The sequence below is a fragment of the Anastrepha ludens genome, chromosome 5 (genome assembly GCF_028408465.1).
Source record: "Anastrepha ludens isolate Willacy chromosome 5, idAnaLude1.1, whole genome shotgun sequence".
Classification (NCBI taxonomy): Eukaryota; Metazoa; Arthropoda; class Insecta; order Diptera; family Tephritidae; genus Anastrepha; species Anastrepha ludens.
In genome coordinates, this window is record NC_071501.1 from 49,620,424 (window position 1) to 49,645,327 (window position 24,904).

The following is a 24,904-nucleotide window of genomic DNA, read 5'->3' on the forward strand; positions in this document are numbered from 1 at the left end:
ATATTTATTTTTATTTACGTATTCATTTTCACCTATCCATGTCAAATAAGTGCCGAACATCAGAGAAGTATCAGCATTTGCAAATGGTCTGCAAACGTTTATTAGTGCTGCCATATTGCCGCTTTTATTACGTGCTTCGAACAAACCCCAAACGTGCAAAAAACCTGACGTGCTAAAGAGTATACTAAAATTTATTTACACCAGCTTTTTAAGGAAAATAATATAAAACACCCCCTAAAATATGTTTAGATATGTTTAAATATGAAACACTTTGTTGTTTTTACCGCAACTTTTCTCAACCCCGGACATAAAGCCACTCATAGCCACCCGAACGGAGATCTTCAGCATATGCGTGGGTTGCACGATTCTTTCAAGATTCACGTTCGATGTGAAATTGTGGCAACTTTGATAGATATGATTTGCCAACACAAAGGTGCGATTTTGAGAATAGTTAATAAGTTCATTAAAATAAAGTGACTGTCGATTACCGAGACGGTCGCCTTCGCAAAACAAGCCACTGACACTTTAATAGGACCAACAGTCAGTAGGAAGTGTCTGCAGACGCATGCTAAAAGCTTTGTTATGAGTTTACCAATGTAAGAAAGCACTAAGGCACAGTGGAGATGTGGGGTTTCTTTTCAGCAAACGGAGTTGGACCGCTATATAAAATTAATGGAATTATGAACTAATATCAGTACAAAAATATTTTAGATACTGTTATGTTGCCATATTCGGTGTGGGAAATGTTGTTGCAAAAATATTTAATTATTCTATAACAGGGCAATAGATGCATATTATTTGGCTACCACGGTATACGAGGTGTGTTCGAAATATAAGGTCAAGGTTTCAAACTTCGCGGGCTACGTACATTCGGCCTGCGATTATTATTTTTTTTATGTTGGTCCATTCGTCTTAAAGATATGTTCGCGGTTTTAGCAATATAGCGTGATTAATTTGTTTGTGAGAGGCATAAATAAGACAAGTGTTTTGCGTTATCGACGATTTTCTGCTATCGAAAAAAATGGATCAAAGAAGTTGCATCAAATTTTGTGTAAAAAATGGAATTGAGAGCTCGAAAACACTTGAAATGTTGACAGTGGCAGACGGCGAGAGTACTCTGAGTCAAAAAAATGTTTACAAGTGGTACAAACTTTTCACAGAAGGTCGAACTTGCTCGAAAGCTGTGAATGACGACGCTCGCACTAGACGTCCCAGCACATCAACAACCGATGAAAATGTTGAGAAAATGAAGAAAATTGTTATGGAGAATCGTCGAATAGCAATTAGAGAAGTTGGTTGGCTCATGTCATGCTATCTTTTCTGAAATTTTGGGCATGAAGCGTACGACAGCACTGTATTTTAGCGGAAATTTATCGAAATTAACTGTCAAATCACAAGAAGAGTAAACCAAAAAAATTTAAAAAACGCAGATTTCAATAATGGATGCAAGGCTTGCTGAAAGTGCTTAATATTTAACGCTATAAACAGCGAATTTAACCAAAACCACTCATGCGAGAAAACTGTCCTAGTAGCGTCGGACATATCCAAGGCCTTCGACATAGTTAGTCGTTCCAGTTACTAATTGATATCGAACAATCCACCTGCGTGTTCACCTGTGTGTTCGACCCTCAATAGCATTTCGGGAAGCATTATTTCGAAGCTTCTCCAACCAGTAGAGGGAGTGTATTTTATCTCAAACACTGATGATTGATGACTTCTATGGCTTGTGTTCAAAAGTGAATACCTACTTACCTCGACAGACTTTCTCGCTTCTTCACCACAAGGGACTTCCAACTTCTCGCTAATAAATGAGCGGTGACCCTATTTACGACCTGGACGAAGAAGGGCAAACCACCACTGATGGTTAAAGTCGAGGACACACCAATACCGACAAATAATATCTCCAAGTTACTAGGTGTAATCTACTCTATTTCTCGGCACACACTACCACGATTGCCACTAAAATACAAAACCACAACAAGGTCGTCAAGTAGCACTTGCGGCAAAGGCAAAGACGGCAACAAGGCTCTAAATTATGTAGCGTTCATCTAGTTGCGTGGAAGTAGTGCTACGTGAACTAAGCTCCAGACCTGCCTATCAGAACAGCTACCAGATTCCCCCTCCTGATGTCCCCATTAAAAATCTACGGAATGAGGCATCTATGCTCCCAGTTAAAGTTCTGCTATGCTCAGCAAGAAGTTCCCGCTGGGGTGCTACCATAACAGCTACCCTGCAGGCACTTTTATCATCACCTTTATGAACTTCCGCTCACCACATGCCGCCACCGGAGTCCAACCACCTCCTATTGCAGATGAAGAGCTTCAGCTGACTCGTATGCACCGTGTTACTTCGGTACAATTGCGTTCCCATTACTGTAGTAGGGTATTAAGGGGTTTTTAAGCTGTTCTTAGATGTTTTTAAGAATTTCTGGTCAATTGGCCTGCGACGATTAGAAAAGGATCAGGTTTTTTGCTTTGTTTGTGAAAAGTTAAGTGTGCAAGTGCTAGTGCGAATTAATTCGATCTTGTGTGAGGAGCATAAAAAACGAATTGAGTTCGTCTGAAAAATGAAAGAATTGAATAGTGAATATTCATATAGTATATCTAAAATATAAGAACAGTAAGTACAAAATATACATATCTTTTGAATTTGTCACGTGGTATATCCTTTTTTTAATTTATCCAGTTTTTTTTTTAGAAAATGAGCCGAAAGTCGGATTTGACATCGGGACAAAAGCAACAAATTGCAGTTCTTTTGAAAGCCAAGAACCTGAGTTATGCAGACATAGCAAGAACCGTTGGAATCTCCAAGGCGTCTGTGGTAAATGCTGCCAAAAAGTTGAAAAATACCAACAACATTTTAGCGGTAACTTCAAACAATCGCCAAAATTGTCGCCGAGAACACATCATCTCAACCAGGCAGGATCGCAAAATCGTCCAAACAGTTCTCTGGAACAGAAATGCGTCAAGTAGGGTGATTTTAAGAGAGGTTCAGGAATTTTTTTTTTTTCTTTTTTTTTTAAACTTTATTTTGTATTCTGTCTATACTTACAATTCTTAGAAGACATTTTACAAATATTTGGTTACATTTAAGAGTGGCTTTGATTTTAGTATTAAAGGAATATTTCCAGTGAAATATCCTTTCTAATAAATAAATTCAATATTTTATAGATGGCTCTTGGACGAGCTGAATTGGTGTTTTTCTTTTCAACCTTAAAAAGACACATGATGGTGACATGAGGGTAGAGGCCAGTTCATTTGGGTGCGATTGAAGTCGATTTCGGGTTTTACTGGTTACATTTCGTATTTCCTCTTTTATTGAAGGGATGTCTAAGTCCCGATGAATTTGGGCATTTGTAACGTACCACGGAGCGTTGACTAGGGTGCGTAGAGTCTTGGTCTGGAAACGCTGCAGGATTTCCAAGTTTGAATTTGACGCAGTACCCCACAGTTGGATTCCGTAAGTCCAGACTGGTTTTATCACGGATTTGTAGAGGATAAGTTTGTTGTCCATTGAGAGGGTGGATTTGCGGTTTAGCAGCCAGTACATATTACGAAATATTAAACCTAGAGCTTTCCTTTTTGTAAAGATATGCGTTTTCCACGTAAGCCTTTTATCCAAATGAATGCCTAGATATTTAGCACTATCACATTGCGGAATTGGAATACGGTTTAAGTTGATTTGTGGGCAGGTGGTTCTTTTTGTGGTAAAGGTTACGTGTTGAGATTTGTGTTCGTTTACTTTCAACCGCCAGCTCCGGAGCCATTTGGAGATTTTATTTATGCTTATTTGGAGCATATAAGAGGCTTCTACGGGATCCACTGCTGTCGCCATAATAGCGGTGTCATCGGCAAAAGTGCCAGTTAGTACACCTTTTGTGGTTGGCAGATCGTGTGTAAAAATTAAGTACAGGATTGGACCTAATATACTGCCTTGTGGGACCCCAGCTTTGATTTGTTGGAAATTGGAAATTTCATTTTCGTAATTTACGTAGAACATTCGTTGGTTTAGATATGATTTAAGGAGCAAATAAGCATTTAGTGGTAATTTCTTTTTTATTTTAAAGAGTAGGCCTTGGTGCCACACTCGGTCGAAGGCTTGTGATATGTCCAGGAAAACTGCTGAACAGATTTGTTTTCGGTCGAGCGCTGTTTGTATTTTTTCGACAAGTCTATGGACTTGCTCAATTGTCGAATGCTCATTCCTGAAACCAAACTGATGTTTCGGAATTATTTGTTTGCGTTCGATAAAAACCATTAAACGTTTAAGGAAGATCTTTTCAAAAACTTTTGACAGTATTGGTAGAAGACTGATAGGGCGATAGGATTTCACTTCATCGCCTGGTTTTCCTGTCTTGAGCACCATTTTAATTTCTGCTACTTTCCATTGAGCCGGGAAAATGTTTCTGGTTAAGCACGCATTAAACAAATGGGTAATGAAATTATAGGGTTCAGGAGGTAGTTTTTTGAGAATTTCGGCCGTGATGCGATCATATCCTGGTGCCTTGTGATCTTTTAGCTTTTTAATAGCGCTAACTATTTCACTTTTGGTGAACTTCTTCATCGGTAGCTCCATTTGGTAGGGTTCGTTTAGAAAGGAAGCAACAGTGCTGTCAAAACAAAGATCAGCTTCAGTATCGTTTGGTGTAAAAATATCTTTTAGATATTTAGAAAAAAGCTCCGATTTCTCGATTGCGGTTTTCGCCCATGAACCATCTTTTTTACGAAGTGGAGGACGGTGCTCTTTTGTGGTACTTACTTTTTTGCTGACTTTCCACAGAGAATAATTGGTGAGGTGTGTTGGTTCCAAACCCCATAGAAACTGCCTCATTTCTTTATCGTGTTGCTCTTTCAATAATAATTTTATTTCTTTTGATAATTTGTTAAAACGGCTTTTATATTCAGGAAATCTAGTTTGTTGCCATATTTTTCTTGCCTGGCGTTTCTCTTTCAGTTTGTTTTTTAGGAAGATACCGATGTTTGAATTTCTTTGTGTACAAGTATGAGGACTCACATGAGTGGTGGATGACCACGCTGCATCCTGGATGCATTTTGTTAGATATTCGGTAGCCTCGATTATATTCAGGAATACGGAGTAAATATTTCGGAAAGAACGTTACGACGACGCGTATACGAAAATGGAGTTTATTGCAGACGACCAGCAAAAAAGCCAAAACTGACACCGTGTATGCGAAATCGGCGGAAACTTTGGGCACAACTTCACGAGACTTCAACGCGGAATATTGGAAAAAGTAAGTTAAAAAAAAACATTTTTTTCCTTAAAAGTTTAAAAAAACATTTTTTTCCTTCAAGAGACTTCGACGCGGAATATTGGAAAAAAGTAAGTTTAAAAAAAAAAAACATTTTTTCCATTGCCAAATAGCAATAGTAAGAAGATGTGAATATTCACACTTTTTTGTGGTTGTGTTTTTCTTCTAACAGATCATCTTGAGCGATGAATGCCGATTGGAAGCGGTCACAAAAACAGCAAATTTTGTTCGCAGAAGAGCCGAAGAACGATATTCTGAAGATTGTGTGCTTCCAAGGGTCAAACACTTCCCCAGTGTTATGGTATTAGGCTGTATAACCTCAGAGGGACCAGGTCCGCTACATTTTGTTGAGGGAACAATGCGCTCTGTCCAGTACGTGGAGGTGCTGGAAAACGTTTTGCTGCCATATTTAGAAATACTGAAGTGTCCGAGAGACGAATAAACCTTTATGCAAGATGGAGCTCCATGTCACATACTCTGGATGAGCACGAATTGTCTGAATTCAATGGATATAATGATTTTGCCATTAACCCCATCGAAAATTGTTGGGCGTACCTCTAATCGGCAGTACACCAGCGGAATAATACCAGAATATAACAGCTTAAGGAAAACATCGAAAATGTGTGGTATAATGGCCAAAATCTTAAGATGAAGATAACACAGTGCGTAGCCAGTATGACTCAACAAATTGCGGCCGTCTTAATAGCAAGGGGAGGAGCCACGAAATATTAGTTTAAAATAAATATTTTTAATGCAAAAATGTCAAGAAGCTTTTAATAAAAACAAATATGTAAACTTTTTTAAATGCTTTAAAACCGTTTGTCCGCCATGTCCTGTACTATCATGTGAAAATATTTTAAATATATATATTTTCTACTTCATGAATAATCGCGGTTCTTTTTTCTGACATAGACTGTATTATGCAGCTACTGGCCCCTTACACCTACCCATCTAACACTGCTTTCCCTCTGGACCGACATCGTCGAAACAGCAAGTTTCCTGGGCTTGCCGTTAGTTACGATAGACGATGTTGACCGGTGACTTCACCGCGCTTATCAGGGTTTGATAAAAGGCGACTACAAGAACGGAGTGCTTTAGCTTTAGCTGAAAACCTGTCTCCCTCGATTAGATACGCACAGGCTGCACTTTGTCTCTTATAAAAATGTGGAAAAATGACCCAATGTATGCTTTGATTCAAATGACGAAAACGTGTTTCCAAAACTCCGAGGCGAGCACCATTTTCGAATGTATACGTTTTTTATTAATAAGTACCGTTTTGGAAGTGTTTGGTGGTGAGATTAATTTCGCGATTTGGCTTTGTCTATTAATTTCTTTATTAATTTATAAGTTCTGTTTTCAATGCATAATTTGAACAAAAAAAGAAGATTATTTTTTGGCGTATTATTTCTATACTGACCCCTTGTGCACATTAAGACTCGGTTTTTTAACCTTTTAAAAAATTGTCGCCGTGGAGAACACAAATAGGTGTTTTACTACTAAGGTTACAATCTTTCGTTCGATACGTCCAACATGAATACTATATTTTCCCTTAATTTTAATATAATAGTATCAACATATTCTTAGGTATGTACTGTGTGAAATATTATTTTTGTGGTTATGCGGTATGAATGCATCTGATTTATTTAATCTATGTTCGACCGCAAGTGTCACAACGTGTGACAAATATAATATAAAAGTTGAAACCATTAACAATTCCAGTCGTACTACACTTTAAGCTGCCTTGGCGAAGAGACAAACACATTTCCTAATTTCTAGAAAAACTATTAATTCGTAGCGTTTTAACAATGTTTAAAAAAAAAATGGGATCAAATGTAGCACAAATACCTAAGAATGGGTCTAAAAATGGTGAAAAGCTTAAATTTAAAATTCAACACGGCAATTGTTAGTGTAGTGTTTTTTTTTTTCTTTCAGATAAATCCAAAAAGATGGAAACTAAAGTGAAATCTTGTAAATGTATACCGCTGAACTGTAAATGTAAACTCCGAAACGCAGTTAAACTGCTGGCAAAGCAGCGATATCGCAACTTATCGAATGACATTCTTGTTTAAGTGTTACATTGTTAAAAAATAATATATGTATATAATAAAAAGTAAATAATGAAAAATAAAAAGCGCCTTACTTCAATTGTGCCTGATAAAGTTATCTTGCCTCCGATGGCACATCAAGTGCACGACGAAATACTTGTAAGCTTACATATCAACCAACATAATTACATGCAAGCAAATGATTTACTATTGCACAAAAATATGCCTCGATTTTTGCTGATAGCCAACTAATACTTAAATGCGTATTATTTTATTTACCGAAAGATAAGATAATACTTGATGGCCTTTTCATTGGAATTCCTAGCACTTACCAAAGTTTCTTATTACGATCATTTTTATATGGTATACAATCTCCAATTTGATTATGCCCTTCAAATAGGGGCACCCACAGTTTCATGCCACGTCTGAAAGGCTGATAGATTAAATGAGAAAACACTGTTTTTCATTTTATGGTTTTATGTTGCATAAGTTGCTTATAAAAAAATTACTCCTAGATGGACTTTGAAGTCAGGTGAAGGGCTGCGATTTTTCAAGATAAACATGTTAATATTTCCAGCACACCAATTTGGTTTTAGAGCAAGTTAAATGTGTGTATGATTTCGCTAGACAAGTTCTTGAGAAAAAACAATACTGTACAGCGGCATTTTTAGATATAACGCAATCCTTCGATAAAGTCAGGCATGAAGGCGTGCTGTACAAGCTTAAACAGGGTTTACCGCACAACTGTCATATGCTCATAAAATCATACTTGGAAAAAAGACATTATCTTGTTAAAGTAAACAATGAAACCACTAGGCTCCATGCAATTAGAGCAGGTGTATCACAAGGAAGTGTTCTACCACCCGTGTTGTACACTTTGTTCACGGCAGACCTGCCACTATCAAAGAACACATATACAGCCACATATGCAGATGATACTGTCGTCATGGTCACGAGTATCCTTGCCTCAATTGCTTCTGATTACCTACAAGAAAACCTTAACCGTGTTGGCGAGTTGATGAATGAATGGCGAATAAAAGCGAACGAAAGCAAATCGACGCAGATAAGATTCACACTTCGAAACGGCTCATGTCCTGCCGTATCTCTTAATAGCGTTCCAATACCTCAAACAGATAATGTCAAATTTAGGTACTGTTGTTGTTGTGTAGAGTATATCATCGGTCGTCTTCGTCAGGCTCATCTAAAGGTAGGCCCAGGAAACTTGCTGTTTCGACAGGTTGGGTCCAGAGGGAGAGGGGTGTTAGATGAGTGGGTTGTGAGATGGTGGTGGTTAGATGAGTGGCATGTGAAAAGGTGGTTAGTGTCGTACGGGGGGCCTTCACATGCCGGACATAAGTCGGTATGTCGGGGTCAATTCTGGATAAGCAGGAGTTTAACCTGCTACAATATCCAGAACGTAATTGTGCCAGTGTTACGTGGGTCTCACAAGGAAGCTGGAGCTTTTCATCTGCAATGGGTGGTGGTTGGACTCCGATTACGGCATTCACTGGACGGGAGCTTATGAAGGTGGTAACAGTCTTCCGGTGAATGTCGTTTAATGTCTGTCTAAACACTGTCCGGCCCATTAGGTCGCTGTTTGTTTTGTCCTGGCTCAAGCAGGTGTCTGCAAGGGTAGAAGCTACGGTAGCACTCTAACAGGAACTGCTTCCTGAGCAGTTTGTTATGCTCCTTGACAGGTAGCATATTGGCCTCGTTGTGAAGGTGTTGTATTGGGGACATCAGAGAGCAAACTGTCGAAGGTTACACCCAAAATTTTGGGATTGTTTACCGTCGGAATCGGTATGTCCTCGACTTTGAGAGGCAGTTCGACCTCCTTTGTCCAGGTGGTAAAGAGGGTCACCGTGGACTTAGTGGGGGAAAGCTGGAGATTCCTCGCAGTGAAAAAGCGAGAAAGGTCGATGAGGTAGTTTTGCACTTTGGAGCACAGACCATCGATGTCATTGCCCGACGCCATTATCATTGAGCGTATGTACCAGGGAGACTTCCTCTGGTGGTTGGGGGAGTTTCGAGATGTAGAAGTTGAACAGCAAGGGTGAAAGGACACCACCCTGCGCAACACCTTGCTTAATATTCCTCTGTTTAGATGTATGGTCACGAAAAATCACTGACGAGTTACGACAGCGGTTTTGGTGGTGGTGTTATGTACTGGACGGAAACCATGCTGATGTGGGGCTGGGGCCAATGTTTCGTAAGGAGTGGGAGTAGGAGGGCTTCAAGTGTCTTCACTAAGGGGGAAAGGAGAGTTATCGGGAGATAAGATTCCCCTTGGTTGGCGGGTTTCCCAGGCTTCATTAGAGTGACCACTCTCACTGCTTTCCACTTGTCAGGGATAATGAGAGTGGCCAAGGACAGGTTGAAGACCCTTGTGTGAAATCCTACTCCCAAGGGTCCCAGGTGCTTCAGCATCAGCGTGTTCAGTCCGTCGGGCCCAATGGCTTTAGATGATTTTGCTTTATTGATGGCCCCCTGAACCTCATCGGTGGAAAAAGCAAGTGGCGCACTGTCGTTCGTCAGTTTGTGCAGCCATCTGGTGGCACGACGCTTGGCTCCGTCGGCCGGAGGATGCAGTGTAAACAGTCGGCTAAAATAGCTCGCGCATCGCTTCGGGTCCAACGAAGTAAAGCCGTTGAAGGTGATTGCCAACTTGTCGTTGTGCTACGTCCGGTTCGACAGAGACCTAACGGTGGACCAGAGCTTACTCACACCAGCGGTGAGATTCCAGGCCTTCAGATGCTCAACCCATTTGATCCGCTTATGTTGGTCCACCAGTTGCCGGATCTCCAAATTGAGATCCCTTACGCGGGGATCCCCGGGAGAGACCTGGCGAAAGTGGACACGTTCGTTTGCTAAACAGACTGCTTCGGCTGGGAAATTGGGACGGATGTCCTTTAGCCTTCCAGCGGGGATGAAGCGAGCCGCAGCAGCTATGAGCAACTTGCAGAATGCGCGTACGCCTGCGCGCACATCAGTAGGGATGGAAAGAGCGGCGAAGGTGTATTCGGTGAATTCCGCGAAGCCGGCCCAATTAGCTTTGTTAAAGTTCATATAGGATCGGAAATTCGCGGAAACGAAGCCTGCAAGTCTCTCAACCGAGACGATAATGGGCAAGTGGCATAGGTCGCCAGGTTATACCATTTATCAGACCAGCGCTAGCAATTGTTATGCCAGGCGAGCTGCTGCAATTGCCCACTACCCTGGTGGGGGCGTCGTCGTTCACAGGTCTGAATGTCGAAGCGTCTATCTGCTCTGCCAGTAGCTGTCCCCTACGATCGTTTGGAAGGCTTGAATGCCAAAGATCGTGATGCGCATTAAAGACAACTACGACCAATCGGTTTTCTCCTCTGATGAGCGCACCTATATCAGGGTGATATCCTGCCGGGCAGCAGGTGACAGGGGGTATGTTAGGTTAGGTTAGGTTGATATGGTTGCCCAGGGAATGGGCACATTTGGACGAAGAAGGATTCGTCCCTTGTGATGCCATTATGGAGGGGTGAGGCGGGAGAGAAATACCGATGGGATACAGGGAGAGGGCGGGGAGAGGTGGTGCTGGGATGGTTAGGAGCGTGCTGATTACGAACGATGACTATGTTTGCGTCAACCGCTTTATGCTGCTGATGAAATTCATCAGATTTTTAATGTCAGCACCAGCTATATCAGCAGGCGTAACAAAGAAGTAGGAGCGCCAATTCTGCCTGCGATGTCTACGGGTACCACATTTAACATTGCGTTGAGCGCCAGAGTAGGAGTCGTTCGAAGCGCCCCACTGATTCCAATGAGTGCCGTCCTCTGGACTCTCTCCAGCTTCTTCACCAATGTCGTCTTCTCTAGTGAGTTCCACCAGACTATGACTCCATATAACAAGATAGGCTTTACAATAGTATTGTATAGCCAGAAAACAACTCTAGGCGAGAGGCCCCATCTTTCACCAATTGCGCCCTTGCATCCATACAAGGCGATTGTTGCCTTCCTCACTCTTTCCTCAATATTGGGCTTCCATGTAGGGGGTATGTAGATATTATAAATTTCGAGCTCGGCATCGCCTAACCGGACAGCTATACCTTGACATTCTAAGGTGCTGTCCCTACGGTCACTGTCACCACCATTGTCACTGGTCACCTCCATTGTCTCGCTCGCGATCGTGTCTGTGCACGTGGTAGCCATCCCTGGTAATAAGGGAGGACCTAGTGTGCAGCTTGGTTTCCTGGACCGCAGCTATTGGGATACTGTGTCTTCTCATAAAGTCAACTATCTCGTCGACCTTACTCGTGAGTCCGTTGCAGTTATATTGAAGAAGCTTAAAGCCTCTTGGTAAGGTAGTAGTAACACGGGGGGTGAGGGACGCGTGGGGTTGCCTACTTTGAGCCTGCTAGGCATTCCGCTGGTAGGTACTCTATTATACCGGTAAATTACTTGGCGATCGCACATACTTTAGCATGGACTGAAACTGCGATGACTACACTGGTTAATCGGCTACAATTCAGCACTTGTACTAGACAATAAGGTGTTTATCTACAAATCCATTCTGAAATCGATATGGACGTACGGAGTTCAATTATGAGGCTGTAAAATCAAATCTAGAAATTTTGCAAAGATTTCAGTCAAAAGTGCTTCGCATGTGTGCCAATGCGCCATGGTTTATACGAAACGAGATATTGCACCGTGACCTAAAAGTTACGACAGTTTCCGAAGAAATAAACAACCTCAGCCAGAGATATTCCAACCGACTTGGCACTCATCCGAATAACCGAGCAAATAACCTTTCTAAGATAAACTACTCTTCAAGGCTAAAAAATGTCAGCCTAACGATTTAATGCAGAGATTTAAAACGCAAAAGTTATAAAATTGTATAATATGTATATATGTAAGTTATGATGTTCATTATTAGGTAACGAACTCCATTGAGAGTTGTTACTCTAAGTTACCTTCTTTGTAGGTAAAAATAGTACTTATTGTTATTGTATGATATTTTATTTAAATTTAAATTTAATTTCGAAGTTCATATAAATGATTACTTTTGAAGGCTGTTTCACCAAATCTTGGCTTCAATATTTAAGGTCGCCCGAAAAGAAGGAATTATTATTGTACTTATATTATTCTTTTAATGGTGAGTTATTAAAATACGGCGGAGAAGAACTGCATACACAACTATGTAGCCTGGTGGTAAAGATAAGGCGAAATAATGGTTATCAAGCCTGATAATTCCCATACACAAACAAGGGCATAAAGCAAATTGCTGCAATTATCGGGGTATCTCGATATTAAACGCTGCGTATAAAATATTTACAAACATACTTTATGAAAAAATACTGGAATATTCCGAACAAATTCTGAATGAATACCACGCAGGTTTCAGAGCCAACTGGTCTACAATAGATTAAGGTTTCATAGCGACATAAACTTTCGAGAAGACTACTGCTTATTCGTGGACTTTAAACAAGCATACGACAGCATAGATAGAAGACAAACTAAATTCTCGTTGCAGTTTATAGGCATCCCGCCAAAGCTAACTTAGCTTTCTATTATGACGCTAACAAATACTACGGCAAAGGTCCGTGGAGAGAAAAGTGATCAGAGTCACTTCCCATTATATCGGGAGTTGAACATATGCAGACGATATACTTATTATGGCGAAGGGCAGAAGTGAAAGAATGCGTTTATAAAACTAGAAAAAATAATACGAAATATTGGGCTAAGAGTTAACACAGAGAAAACGAAGTTTATGGTCCGATCCAGCTACAGTTTAAGGCATGATAACCTGCTGATCGGAGACTATGCATTCGAGAGTGTACAAAAATTTACCATCTTGGTATCGAAATATCAGCCAATAAGACAACAAATGATAGAGTTTTAACAGCAAATAAGTCTAAATTTCTAATTTGAAGCTGCTTAAGTCAAAATTATTATCTCACTACCAAAAGTTAAGGATATAGGTACAAAACCTTGATCCGCCCCGTAATTACCTATGATTGCGAACTATGAACGCTAAAAACTACTAACATTAATCAGCTGCAAGACGGTACCTATCGAATTAGATTAAATCATGAACTATTAGCAAAAAACGAAGCTGTGATAAGATTTATAAAATATCAGGGGATAAAATGGCTGGGTCACTTGTTTGGTATGCCCAAGGAGAGAACAAATCGAAAGGCAGTTGAGTTACGCCCTGTTGGAGGCCGAAAAGAGGACTCCCCAGAAAGAGATATCTCGAAGACGTAAAAGTTGCCTTGGAAAGTTAAACGTGCACGCTGGAAGGAGGTAGCCTTAGATAGAGATAAATGGCGCACGGGTGTGAAAGGAGCAATGGTTCACCAAGGACTGTGATGCTAAAAAGAAGAAGTATTATTTTTAAATAAAAAAAAAGTCCAGAAATCTATCCCACTAAATTTGTTTTTTATGCGACAAACTAATATTCAAAAACAGTACAGTCTCATTGAAGCTAAAAGCTTTGATAGATAGTTTTTCTGTGAGATTTGCACTTCGACCTTATAGTCTTTGTGCTCTACCCATCACAGTACCTCATCCAGACCCAGTCCCTTATTAAACTCAGGATAGAGGTGGGTTGTATTGAGCGTATGTGCCTTTCTTTTCCCCAAGATGTCGCAACCTTCTCCGCCCTATAGTGCTATATTCAAGGTAAAGTTGAATTGATGTCTCTTAGGATTGGTCGCAGAAACGCCAAGAATCAGTGGACCATATCCCGATCATGTGCAGATGACTACGCAGCCTGCAGTGGCCTATGAGAATGCCCGTCAGCATTCTCAGTTTATCCTTTGTGAGGGTTATGAGCCTTTTAAACTCCTTTTGGTTATGGCAGCCCTAGCTCCTCACTTCTGAGCTGTGAGGTACGGTACACTAGACAGAGCTAGTTTACTGGGGTGGCATGACGTAGAACCGACTGTCATGGGAATGGCACTCCCAAGCCTCCTTGATAGTGCATTGTCCCATAGCAAGGAAGGGCTCGGGTCCTATTAAGGGTGAGGCCGCAGGTTCTCTTGCCAATGTGTCCGCTACGTCGATCCCAGTTATACCCGTGTGTTCTGGGACGCAAATTAGCCGGTTGCGATTGTGCGTTCCGACTGACTATCGCTCAGAATGGCAATTCGCTCATTCCGGTAATTTCTGTTGAATTTATTTTTGCACATAGATAGATGGCATACAACTCAGCATGGAAAATGTTTGGAAAACAAACAAAGGTAAAAAACAAGGGTGGATGGGCCTATTGTCCAACTCTTAGAATTTCAATCTATGAATTCTATATTCAGTCATAGGCTACATAGTCATTTTTAGAAAGCTATGCTAGCCAAGACTTAGACAAAATTTACATAGGACAACATAGGACAACCTATCACACCTGCAAAACGTGTTTCTTGTTAAAGATTCCTTAGTTATGTATTTATATTTAATATTTTATATAAAAATTACAAAAATTCTACAATTCCACGGTGATAGCAGTAAGTTAGCTGATTTTTTTTTTTCTTTCGCCATGTCCATGTAGCTATCAGCACAGAATGAAATTCCGTAACGTATTTTTAACATTCAAATTTGTAATTTAAAAATTTAAATTTTGTAATTCATTAAATTCAAAAGATTTTTCAAAGATAAATGATATACAAAAATACGCAATTTGTTTTAGAAAACACCAGGGCGGAATAGTACCATTTTTCAATGTTCCAATCGAGGAATCAGAATGGTTGATGTGGTCCAGATCATGCCGAACACATCTTAGAGGCAATGCTTTTATTTGTTGTGACCACTTTTCCCGTGAAGATGTAGTATTCACAGGTAAAAAAATCAGATTCTGACAAATTTCAAAGTGCAAGCCGGCCGTTGAACGAGGCTCGTCCACTACTAGCAAAGAAAATCGACAAAAATCAAGTGTTTTGTAACCACTAGCGACTTGGACTTGATTATTTAAAAGTTAATAAGCTATAACAGTACATACGAAAAATTATTCAAAAAATTCTGATTCAAGTTTAAAAAAAAAAATGGTTTATATTGTTTTTGTTATATGAGTTAAGCTTTTATGAAAGATAGACACTAAATAAACAAAAGTAAATAGATAAAACTGGTCAAAATGCCACACACCTGTTTTATTGTCGATGGGTGTACGCACTTACATATACAGATGTATGTTTTAAATTAAAAATATAGTATATTTAATTTGTTTGATTCTCTACTTAATAACAGATCTGGCATAAGTATAAGCATAAGTATACCGCCTTGTCCTACTTCCTGTTGTCTCTCTCTCTCTTTGCGTGCAAGATACCTATTCTCTTATCTTTTCATTGCACACCTTTACGAGCACTAATTGCGAAAAGCAAACAGCAGAGGTTATTTTTATAGTACAATGGCTTTTTGTCTTCTTTGTTTTGTATTTGTTGTATGAAATTAAGTATTGTAAATACATCACAAGTATGTTTCATAACTGCAGTCTGAAGTTGGTTGACATCGAGTTATTTTCGTCTTTATATTTACGAAACATTTCATTCAACCAGAAAGCGCAAAAATTTACTCTAATAAGAAATTCGCCTTTGTCTTTTATTTAAAACACAAAGTGTTCTGGAACATCCGATTAACATTAAAACTTGTCTATGGAATTTTGTCAAAAGAACCAAAGAAACATATTTCAACTTTTTTATAATTTTTTTTGTTTGTTTATTTATGACCAAATAAAAAACTATTGCTGTACAAAAGCCCCCTAAAAGCAACCTTTATCTGATGGAAAACTTATGAGCTTGATATCAAATCCAGCACGCGAAAGTAAAAGTGATATATGTAAACGCATTGAATGTTTTCATTGTTGTACCATTAGATGCTCTCCAATTTTAATAATCAAATTTTCGGAAATTCTCAATGAAAAATGCTAAAATTGTTAATAACTAGATCCCCTGACCACTGATAGTTTCGCTTATAAATGAGTTCGGTTACAAATGCAGTCATTTATATTTATGCAAGGATTTTCGCTCACTGGTATGTTTAAAAAAATGATACAAGGTGACACAAAATTAATCACCCCATCTGAAGATGTATTAGTTAGTTTTGTGCCACCTTGTACACGTGTAAATTTCTTTGTATGAATGTCAATAGTTAATCTATTTGAAATGTAATTAATCTTACCCTTAATAGCCATGTCAGAACACTTTCCCGGTATGGTACAAAAGCTACTCCGCCCATTGTGGTCTTTTTGGCATCCGCAAGTGCGGCTATTACTTTACCCAAAGTCAATAAGCTTTTATTTATGCTAACGCCTTCCCGCATACGATCTCCATTCGTACCCACCGTCGAAATACGTTCACTACCCGCCAAATCAACCAGACTTATCCTGCTTCGTCGGGTTTGATGTGTGCCATATGAGATAGCCTCTTCCGTCAAAGATTCGTTTTTCGATAAATCATTACCAATTTCCGTCAAGTTCAATACGATATTAAATATAGAATGTGAACGCGAACTTTTATCGTTCATACCGGTGGCAGCTGTTGCACGTTGTGAGTTACCTACTGCAAGCCAATTTCTCATAGCCTCATATGAATCTACAGGATGGACACTAAGATCCACCACATACGGACCCCAAATAGGGTGTTCCCGCACTTTTAATGCCGGCCGATTATTCGCGATTGTCGTGGTTGGAGTGCTAGCCATATGCATATTTCTAAAACTGCAATTGGGTTCTCCTTGAGTCACACAAAGTAAATCATGTATTTTCTCGTTATATATTTCAAAATAACTAATTTCGATTTCGGCGCGTATTGTATTTTTATTTCTATCCAAACGTTTAAAAAGTTCGCGACAAAAGCGCGGAATTATTCCTGCTTCGGGATGTGGCGCACTGTTGCCTGATGCATCGTCGTCTAAAGCTTCAATACCCATCATACTGTAAGATTTTCCGGAACCGGTCTGACCATATGCAAAAAGACATGCATTGTACCCTTGAAACGCTCGATCTATCAATGGCATCGCCGTTCCTGCAAACACATCTCCTTGGTTAGCGTATTCGTTACTATCAGGATCTGTGGAATCGAATACATAATCGTAGGTGAAAGAATGGGTAAGGCCTGCTGAAGAATCGGCGGTCATGCCTGCGGAAACTGTCAATTCATTTTTGCAAACGCGTACCACATTGGATACTTTGGCCAATGAACACTCTTGAGCGTTTAAAGGACGGACGCGCACAGCAACTGTGAGATTACTAATCTCTGTATCAGGAGCATCGTTTGTTCGAGATGACGAAGCTGATTCAACAATTTGCTTAGGTTTTGTTTTATTTGTGGATGGAGTAGATTGTGGCATGCGGTACCTATTCATAGGTGTTGACACCACTTTACGAAAAAGGGATGAAGGAGTATAACAAGCATTTAGCGCAGTTGACCGTGGAGTAAGCCGAGGCATATTTGTGGAACTCTCATTAGAAACTACTTTATTCAGTATTTGCTTGTTGCCACTTTTTTCTTCAGAATTTAGAATTTTATGTGTAGAATCGGAGTTATACACAATCCTCCGTCTTAATCCACTTGGAGTAAGTCTAGAGCGCCCATTTGGAACAGGAGTTACTTCTCCGGCAGCGGCAACATTTGTACGAGAACGTGGAGTCCCTTTGCTATTCATAACTAATAGTTTTTGGCAGTGATTAATTTCACAATCAATACCAAACTTTAAAAAAAATAAACGTTTTCATGCAAACCGCGCGTTATGTTGATTCGAATTATAAGTCACAGCGGTGACATCAATGTGAGTGGTTTTATCGATAATTCAAACGGAGGCACAGCACAAAGTAGGCAATAGTTAATAGCTTTATACAATGTTCCCACGACACGTAATTCGCTAAATAGTTCCCGAATTACCGTGTTTCCACAAAACATTTGCAATTCATTTTGGAAGCTCTCTATCTTGTTCTTATCTCTTGCTTTTTATTATTACTCACTTCAGGGGGAAAATTTATATCATTCATGGGCGGTGGCTGTTCGTCTACCAGAAAGTTTGAACCTAAAGTAATCATAAGTAATTAAACGGCGCTTTAGTGCTACATGAGGAGTGCCAGACCGGCACTTCAACCATTTCACCTATAAGGCCATATCTTATAAAAATATTCATAAATTGATATACATTTTCGAAGGACTTGTTTGTCCCAGATTAATCAGCCCCCAACGAGATCGATTTAGTGAATAAAACTTTTTAAATACATATATTTCAGTGTTGTTTAATTCTACTAAAATTTTTTATTTCACTAATACGCGTTGTTTGGAGGTCCAATCCATCAGAAACTCTTTTCATTTCTGGAGAAGGTTTTCATAAGCCACCAAATTGTAAAAACAAAATGCATATACATTTCGTTTTTATATTGCTGTTACCCTTTGTAAATATTCACCTTGCTTTTGAATTTAAATTTTGACATAGTTAACGGATTTATGCTATTCACCAGGACACCGCAACAAAAAAACCAGCTACTACAGCGATCTCATATTGTATGGAGTCGCCATGTAAGAAATTTAATAGCTGACTTATCACAATCAGTCTTAGGTATGTCGAATTCATTCAAGGTGATGTCATTGGAGTAGCTGATTTTTCAATTTTGTGTCTTGCTTGCCAAAAACAAGCCCAAGTGCTATCTCCTCTAATAGATTCGCATGAGTCTCAAGACAACATACAAGGCGAATCTAGAAAAAGGTAGAATGTATTTTGTTTTAGCAATGCTTTATTTAGCGGAGAATACCAAAAAACAACAAAAACAGAAGACTTGGGAATTGAAAATTCATATTGATTTTGTAAAATATATCCCAGTCTGTTTACACCATAATGTAGATAGAATTAACAGCGCTTTCTTCTAAAAACTTTATTACTAACAAAAATGTTAGTTATCCACTTAAATTGGTTCCAGAAATCCTGTTACTTGTTGAAGCATAACCTAAATAAAAATGTCTTTGAAATACATATAACCCTTATGAACAAAGCCTTTGCACGTACATAGTTTATCAATGTAAACATTATTATTTACTACAAAAATGTGGCAACTTAGTTAGGAGAAACTTTAACAGGCCGGCATCTGCTTTAATGTTGTGATGTGACGTGGAGAACAGTCATTTCGCTTGTTTGATAATCCTGCTGGAGTAAAATAAGTTAAAATCATGGTAGCGAATATTCAGGGACATTATTCAGGACGATTCCTACAGAAAATTGCATTAGGAATAATTTTATGTGGTATTATGCTATCGCTTCCATCTTTATGTTTGGGTCATAACGATAACCCAAGCTTCAAGTACTCACGAGAGGCAAATGAAAATTTTGATCCCAAAAGGCAACCTAAACCAGTGCACGACCACGACGATCATCACCATCATCATCCACATGAACATGACCATCATCACCATCCTCATCCACATAAACATGACGATCACGTACATGGCCATAACCACGAAGAGCATCACCACTTCGCCCACACACACGATCATCAACAGCGGAAAGCTAAAATTCCTCAAGGTAAGGCTTCATATTCAGATGAAATTTAATATCAAAAATATATTATTTCAGATATGACAAGTGTTTGGTTACATTCCATTGGATCTACCTTGCTTATTAGTGCCGCTCCATTTATTTTGTTGTATACAATTCGATTAGACAATAGCGAAGCAATGAGGCCTCGTCTTAAAGTTATTTTGGCGTTTGCATCTGGTGGATTATTAGGGGATGCCTTTCTACATTTAATCCCACATTCAACTCATTCGCATACCCATGGCGATGACAGTCACTCCCATGCACACAGTCATGATCACGGACATGGACATGATATGAGCGTTGGTCTATGGGTACTGGGAGGTATTATAGCTTTCCTTGCCGTTGAGAAGTTGGTACGGTTATTGAAAGGAGATGAACATGGGCACAGTCATAGTCATTCATCAACAAAAGTGTCAAAAACCGTGCCATCAAAGAAAGCTGACGAAAAGGCGAAGGAACAAAAGCCAGAAGTTCGTAAAGTAAAACCTGTGTCAAATAAAAATGACGATGAGTTAAATGAAGTAAAAATAACAGGATACCTGAATTTAGCCGCTGATTTTGCCCATAATTTTACTGATGGTTTGGCGATTGGCGCTTCCTACTTGGCTGGAAATAGTATTGGCATTGTGACAACAATTACGATATTACTACACGAAGTCCCCCACGAAATCGGTGATTTTGCAATTCTAATAAAATCCGGCTGCTCAAAACGTCAGGCAATGATGCTACAATTAGTAACTGCACTTGGCGCTGTGGCTGGCACTGCACTTGCGTTACTGGGTGCTAGCGGCGAAGATGGTTCTACTGCATGGGTCTTGCCATTCACAGCAGGCGGTTTTATCTACATTGCCACTGTCAGTGTGCTACCAGAATTATTGGAAGAATCTACTAAATTGGGTCAATCTATTAAAGAGATTGTAGCCATGCTTATAGGCGTTGGTTTGATGATTTTTATTGCTAAGTTAGAGTAAAGATTATTTGTGAATAGCGAATGCGATTATTTATCCACTTAAATTGGTTCCAGAAAACCACATACTTGTTAAGCATAAATTAAAGAAAAATGTCTTTAAAATACATATAATCCTTATAAATAAAGCCTTTGTACGTAAAAATTTAATCAATGCAAATGTTTATTTTTACGTACATTTTAATAACATTTTATATTAATTGTCAATTTTATTTTACTGCCTTGAGCCTCCGTACATACAAATAATTTTTGCCAGCTTTTAAATGATATTGGCTTTCATTTTTATCATTTTACAAATGTTTTTATCTCGTTCAGACAATATTCAGCCTGTTCTACAGCGTCTAAGTTTTTGCCTTTTTTGCCAATGCGCCAAGCTAGTGAGCAAGCTTCTTTAGCTTTCGTTATTAAACCTTCTCGCAAATAAATTAATCCCAAATTGGCTTGAAGTATACCTTCCTGTGCGGTATCTTTAAGTTCCTTCACCAGTTCCAAAGCATCCGTTAAATATTTTTTTGCCAGTTCATACTCTTCCAACTGTTGGTAAGAAAAAACGTTGAATGGTTGACATGTTAAATGTTTGAGGAAGATTTCTCACATAGGGTAATAAAGTTTTGGGAAATCAATATTAACTTTTAAAATTTAAAGCCGATAGCTTGTTTGGATTGTGTTTTATTCGTGTTTCTCGAAAGTAACTTTTTCAGTTGTGTCGTGAAAGAGAGTAACTCAGATTAAAAGCAACGTGCTGCGATTAATTGGAATCTGACTTGGCCGGACTTAAATCCGATTCGGTGATGTACGAAGGACTGTCGGTTACTATTTATAACTTAATTTGCTGTGTTTTCTTGACAATTTATCGAAACGTATATACAGAGCTGGGAATTCTCTAACTTGGCCGGACTTAAATCCGATTCGGTGATGTAGAAAGGACTGTCGCTTACTGTTTGTAACTTAATTTGCCGTGTTTTTTTGGCAATTTATCGAAACTTATAAACAGAGCTCTCTCTTATAAATATTTAACTAACAACAACAAAATGTTTAAAGCAATTTAAGTTTTGAATCGAATTTTTTTCTTAAACAAAATACTAAATATTTACTTGGACGGCCAGGCATCAATGAAATTACTTGATTCGAATGTTCATAATTTTTAGTGAGATGATTAAATAATTGAAATACACTGAGGGAAACTGCAGAAATGAGCTTGCAAGACAAGCTACTACTTTCCAGAAGAGGATGCTCCTGGCCTCTATAAATTATTTAATTATGACTGGTATCGTTCAAAATTACGAGCACATTCATTTTATTTGGAGGCATACATCCAGAATGATGAGATGCATGAGATGATGCACATATGTATGTAGAAGCTGTTCTCAGCCGTACCTCATCATTGTCTAAGATTACGAAAAATATTAACTATTTATTAGCTAGAGAGATTCTTCAAAGATACCAAGAGGTTCAATTACTGTTGTTGTTCAATTACTATTATGGCAAGCTTAGATCTAAGCATATCTATTATAAAGGGGAATATTTAAACCTACATTGACGCACGCTACACTGAGATTATTCAGTATAGTTATAGCCTCTTCGTTCACTCTTCCATATACTTCGATTAGAGTATCATAAGCCTCTTGAAAAGACTTTTTTGCATCAGCATACTTGCCCAACTTCATTTGCAATTGGCCGAACCTGAGCAGTATAACAAAATGTACATTAGACGAGAGTTGTTAATATTGAAAAACAGCATAAATACCAATTTTTTGTAAGACCTAGCAGTTCTTGCACGTCCTTGTCATTGGGTGCTTGTTTCAAATATTCTTCGATGCGTTTTAATGTCCATGTAAAGCCCTGCATTGCTTTATTCAACTCGCCTTGCAGCTGGGCCATGTGTGCCAATTTGGCGCTAATATGCATTACCTAAAACAAATCTTCCTAAATTTACTTAGTAACTACTATAAAATTCAGTAACTACAATACAATTTATAAAGAAAAATACCTTGGCGCTATCCTCCGTGTAACCGTCATTGAACAATCTCCGCATAACATCAGCAAACAGTTTTTCTGCTTTTTTGTACTGTTCTCTTTCCATAGCAAGGTTCGCCATGACGTCGTAAATATATGTCACACCTTCTTTGCTCTGCAAATCTTGTGCCATCCTCAATGCCAAGTGGAGCATTTGTTCTGCTTTATCGAACTCTTGGCGTTGTATGCATAATACTGATCTTTTTATTGTGTTTATCAATTTGTCTTCAGGTAATTCTTCGTCTTTAGAATTAGTGAAAAATCCGAACGAGAAGGCACCACTGACAATGCCACCTGCCATCCCAGGCATTAAACAACCGGACCATTTACGTCGTTTATCATGCCCGTTGTTAAAATGTATGCTTTCATTTTTCCATTTTTTTATATTTTCGTTATTATTTATAGGATCTATTTGTATGCTAAGTCTGTTCAGTAATTGTGCTTTGAAATTCTGACGCAGTTTCAGTACCTTTAAATTTTGAGCCAAAAATCGCGAAATATTAAATAAAATTACCGAATTCATTTTAAATAAATAAAATTTTTATGATCAGCTGTTTTAAAAAGGTTAAGAAGTAAACGTAATAGTCTAAACAGAATCGAATCGCTGAGCGAACTTCGTCGGACGGAACGAAGACGTCGGGCGTATTGTCTCATCATTCCGAAACAAGAACCCAAACGAAATTCGCATAAAAAGCGGAAAAAATCAAAGTTTCAAATATCACGTTTATAAGAAAGACAACGTTTGGGAAGAAAATTTATTTACATTTCTCATTGAGCCGATTTTGTCGCCGTCGCTTTAGTTCTGCGTTAATTTGGTTGTGTGTAATCTCATGCACTCCAACAAGGCGAATCTATTTATTCAAGGTGGTAACATTCGAGCAACAACAATATTTTTTAAATTAGAACTGTCAAGGGAAAGAAAATAGAAGAATGGAATGAATGACAAATAGATAAAGTTAGTTTGTCTAGCATTCAAACACAACAACAACTTTCCGTCATTTCGTTTTACTGACATTTCTAAATTAAATGCGAATGGAAGAAGAAGAAATCAACTACTCTAATCACACCATCTTCTATAGATATTCAAGAATGATAGAATACAAGATTGCGCTTTTCCCAATTCGCCGTGACATAAGTGCTACGAATAAACAAACAAAAAGAAGAGAAAAAGTTGAAATTAAACAAACTAATGAAAATGAAGTGCTGCGTGTTAAATTCTGAAAGCTTGGGATGATCGCTTTTATTGTTGCAGTTTTACTTTCAAAATCAAATACGGCGACTGCCAAGGCGAATTGAGGATCTAAGGTGGCCCCATTAAAAACAGTTACTTTATTTTTCGCGATTTTGACAAATCTGACATCAGCTCCCTTCGCAATACAAAACAAACAATAGTAGGAGAGTTTAGATGTTTGTGAAAGTTCAGTGAATGGCTTAGTAGTTTTTTGATTTGTGCAGTGTGTTAAATTGTGAAATCACAAATTAGTATAAAGCTTCCAAATAAAGTTTGTTTGCGTTTTTATGCGGAAGACGCTGTAGCAAGAAAGTATGTGGTTGGGTGGTTGCTGTTGTTGTTTTAGTTGTTACAGGTTTTCTTTCGATGTCAAATTGGGCGGTTTATGTTGTTGCTGTGTGGCTCTCTTTTTGATGGAACTATAGTGGCTGCCGTAGCCACTGGTGGTGGTGCGTGATTACCATTCGGAATTCACATAGAGAACGTAGGTTCGAATCTCGGTGAAACACCAAAATTAAGAAAAACATTTTTCTAATAGCGGTTGCCGCTCGGCAGGCAATGACAAACCTCCGAGTGTATTTCTGCCATGAAAAAGCTCCTCATAAAAAATATCTGCTGTTCGGAGTCGGCTTGAAACTGTAGGTCCCCCCATTTGTGGAACAACATCAAGACGCACACAACCCAATAGAAGGAGGAGCTCGGACAAACACCCAAAAGGGGTGTACGCGCCAATTATATATATGTATATAGTGGTATCTTCGATGTTTATTAGAAACAATATTTGAACTTTGACAATTTCTTAATGACGAGGTATAGTCCATCGTAAGGATGTTTTAGTGACGGGCGTATCGAATCGTTGCGTACGCATA

General features: G+C 38.8%; 3 protein-coding genes across 3 annotated transcripts in view; 1 reads left to right on the plus strand and 2 right to left on the minus strand.

Annotated features, from left to right (window-relative positions):
- The window catches only part of LOC128864288 (kinesin-like protein KIF14), a 39,281-nt gene extending 21,216 nt beyond the window's left edge, over nucleotides 1-18,065 (minus strand). Inside the window, exon 1 of the mRNA XM_054103885.1 lies at nucleotides 16,453-18,065. Coding sequence (XP_053959860.1) covers nucleotides 16,453-17,937 — 1,485 coding nt within the window. The 5' untranslated portion in view covers nucleotides 17,938-18,065. The remainder of the gene's footprint in view (nucleotides 1-16,452) is intronic.
- Nucleotides 18,066-19,360: 1,295 nt separating this feature from the next.
- LOC128864289 (protein catecholamines up) lies at nucleotides 19,361-20,938 on the plus strand. The gene is made up of 2 exons (XM_054103886.1): nucleotides 19,361-19,806; nucleotides 19,858-20,938. The coding sequence occupies exons 1-2, from the start codon at nucleotides 19,455-19,457 to the stop codon at nucleotides 20,790-20,792; spliced, it is 1,287 nt and encodes a 428-aa protein (XP_053959861.1). The 5' UTR covers nucleotides 19,361-19,454; the 3' UTR covers nucleotides 20,793-20,938.
- A 50-nt stretch (nucleotides 20,939-20,988) lies between these two features.
- Nucleotides 20,989-23,390, minus strand: LOC128864290 (tetratricopeptide repeat protein 19 homolog, mitochondrial). The gene is made up of 4 exons (XM_054103887.1): nucleotides 22,779-23,390; nucleotides 22,536-22,699; nucleotides 22,324-22,471; nucleotides 20,989-21,322 (listed from the first exon to the last, which is right to left on the minus strand). Exons 1-4 carry the CDS (start codon nucleotides 23,325-23,327, stop codon nucleotides 21,074-21,076), a joined length of 1,110 nt encoding a protein of 369 aa, XP_053959862.1. The 5' UTR covers nucleotides 23,328-23,390; the 3' UTR covers nucleotides 20,989-21,073.
- Between the last annotated feature and the right edge of the window lie 1,514 nt (nucleotides 23,391-24,904).

Bases quoted from the DNA above. Each gene is read 5' to 3' on its own strand.
- LOC128864289 (XM_054103886.1), top strand. From the start codon at position 19,455: ATGGTAGCGAATATTCAGGGACATTATTCAGGACGATTCCTACAGAAA. The intron at 19,807-19,857 runs GTAAGGCTTCAT...ATATTATTTCAG, and splicing joins GAAAGCTAAAATTCCTCAAG to ATATGACAAGTGTTTGGTTA.
- LOC128864290 (XM_054103887.1), bottom strand. From the start codon at position 23,327: ATGAATTCGGTAATTTTATTTAATATTTCGCGATTTTTGGCTCAAAAT. The intron at 22,700-22,778 runs GTATTTTTCTTT...GATTTGTTTTAG, and splicing joins ACACGGAGGATAGCGCCAAG to GTAATGCATATTAGCGCCAA. The intron at 22,472-22,535 runs GTATTTATGCTG...TATACTGCTCAG, and splicing joins CTAGGTCTTACAAAAAATTG to GTTCGGCCAATTGCAAATGA.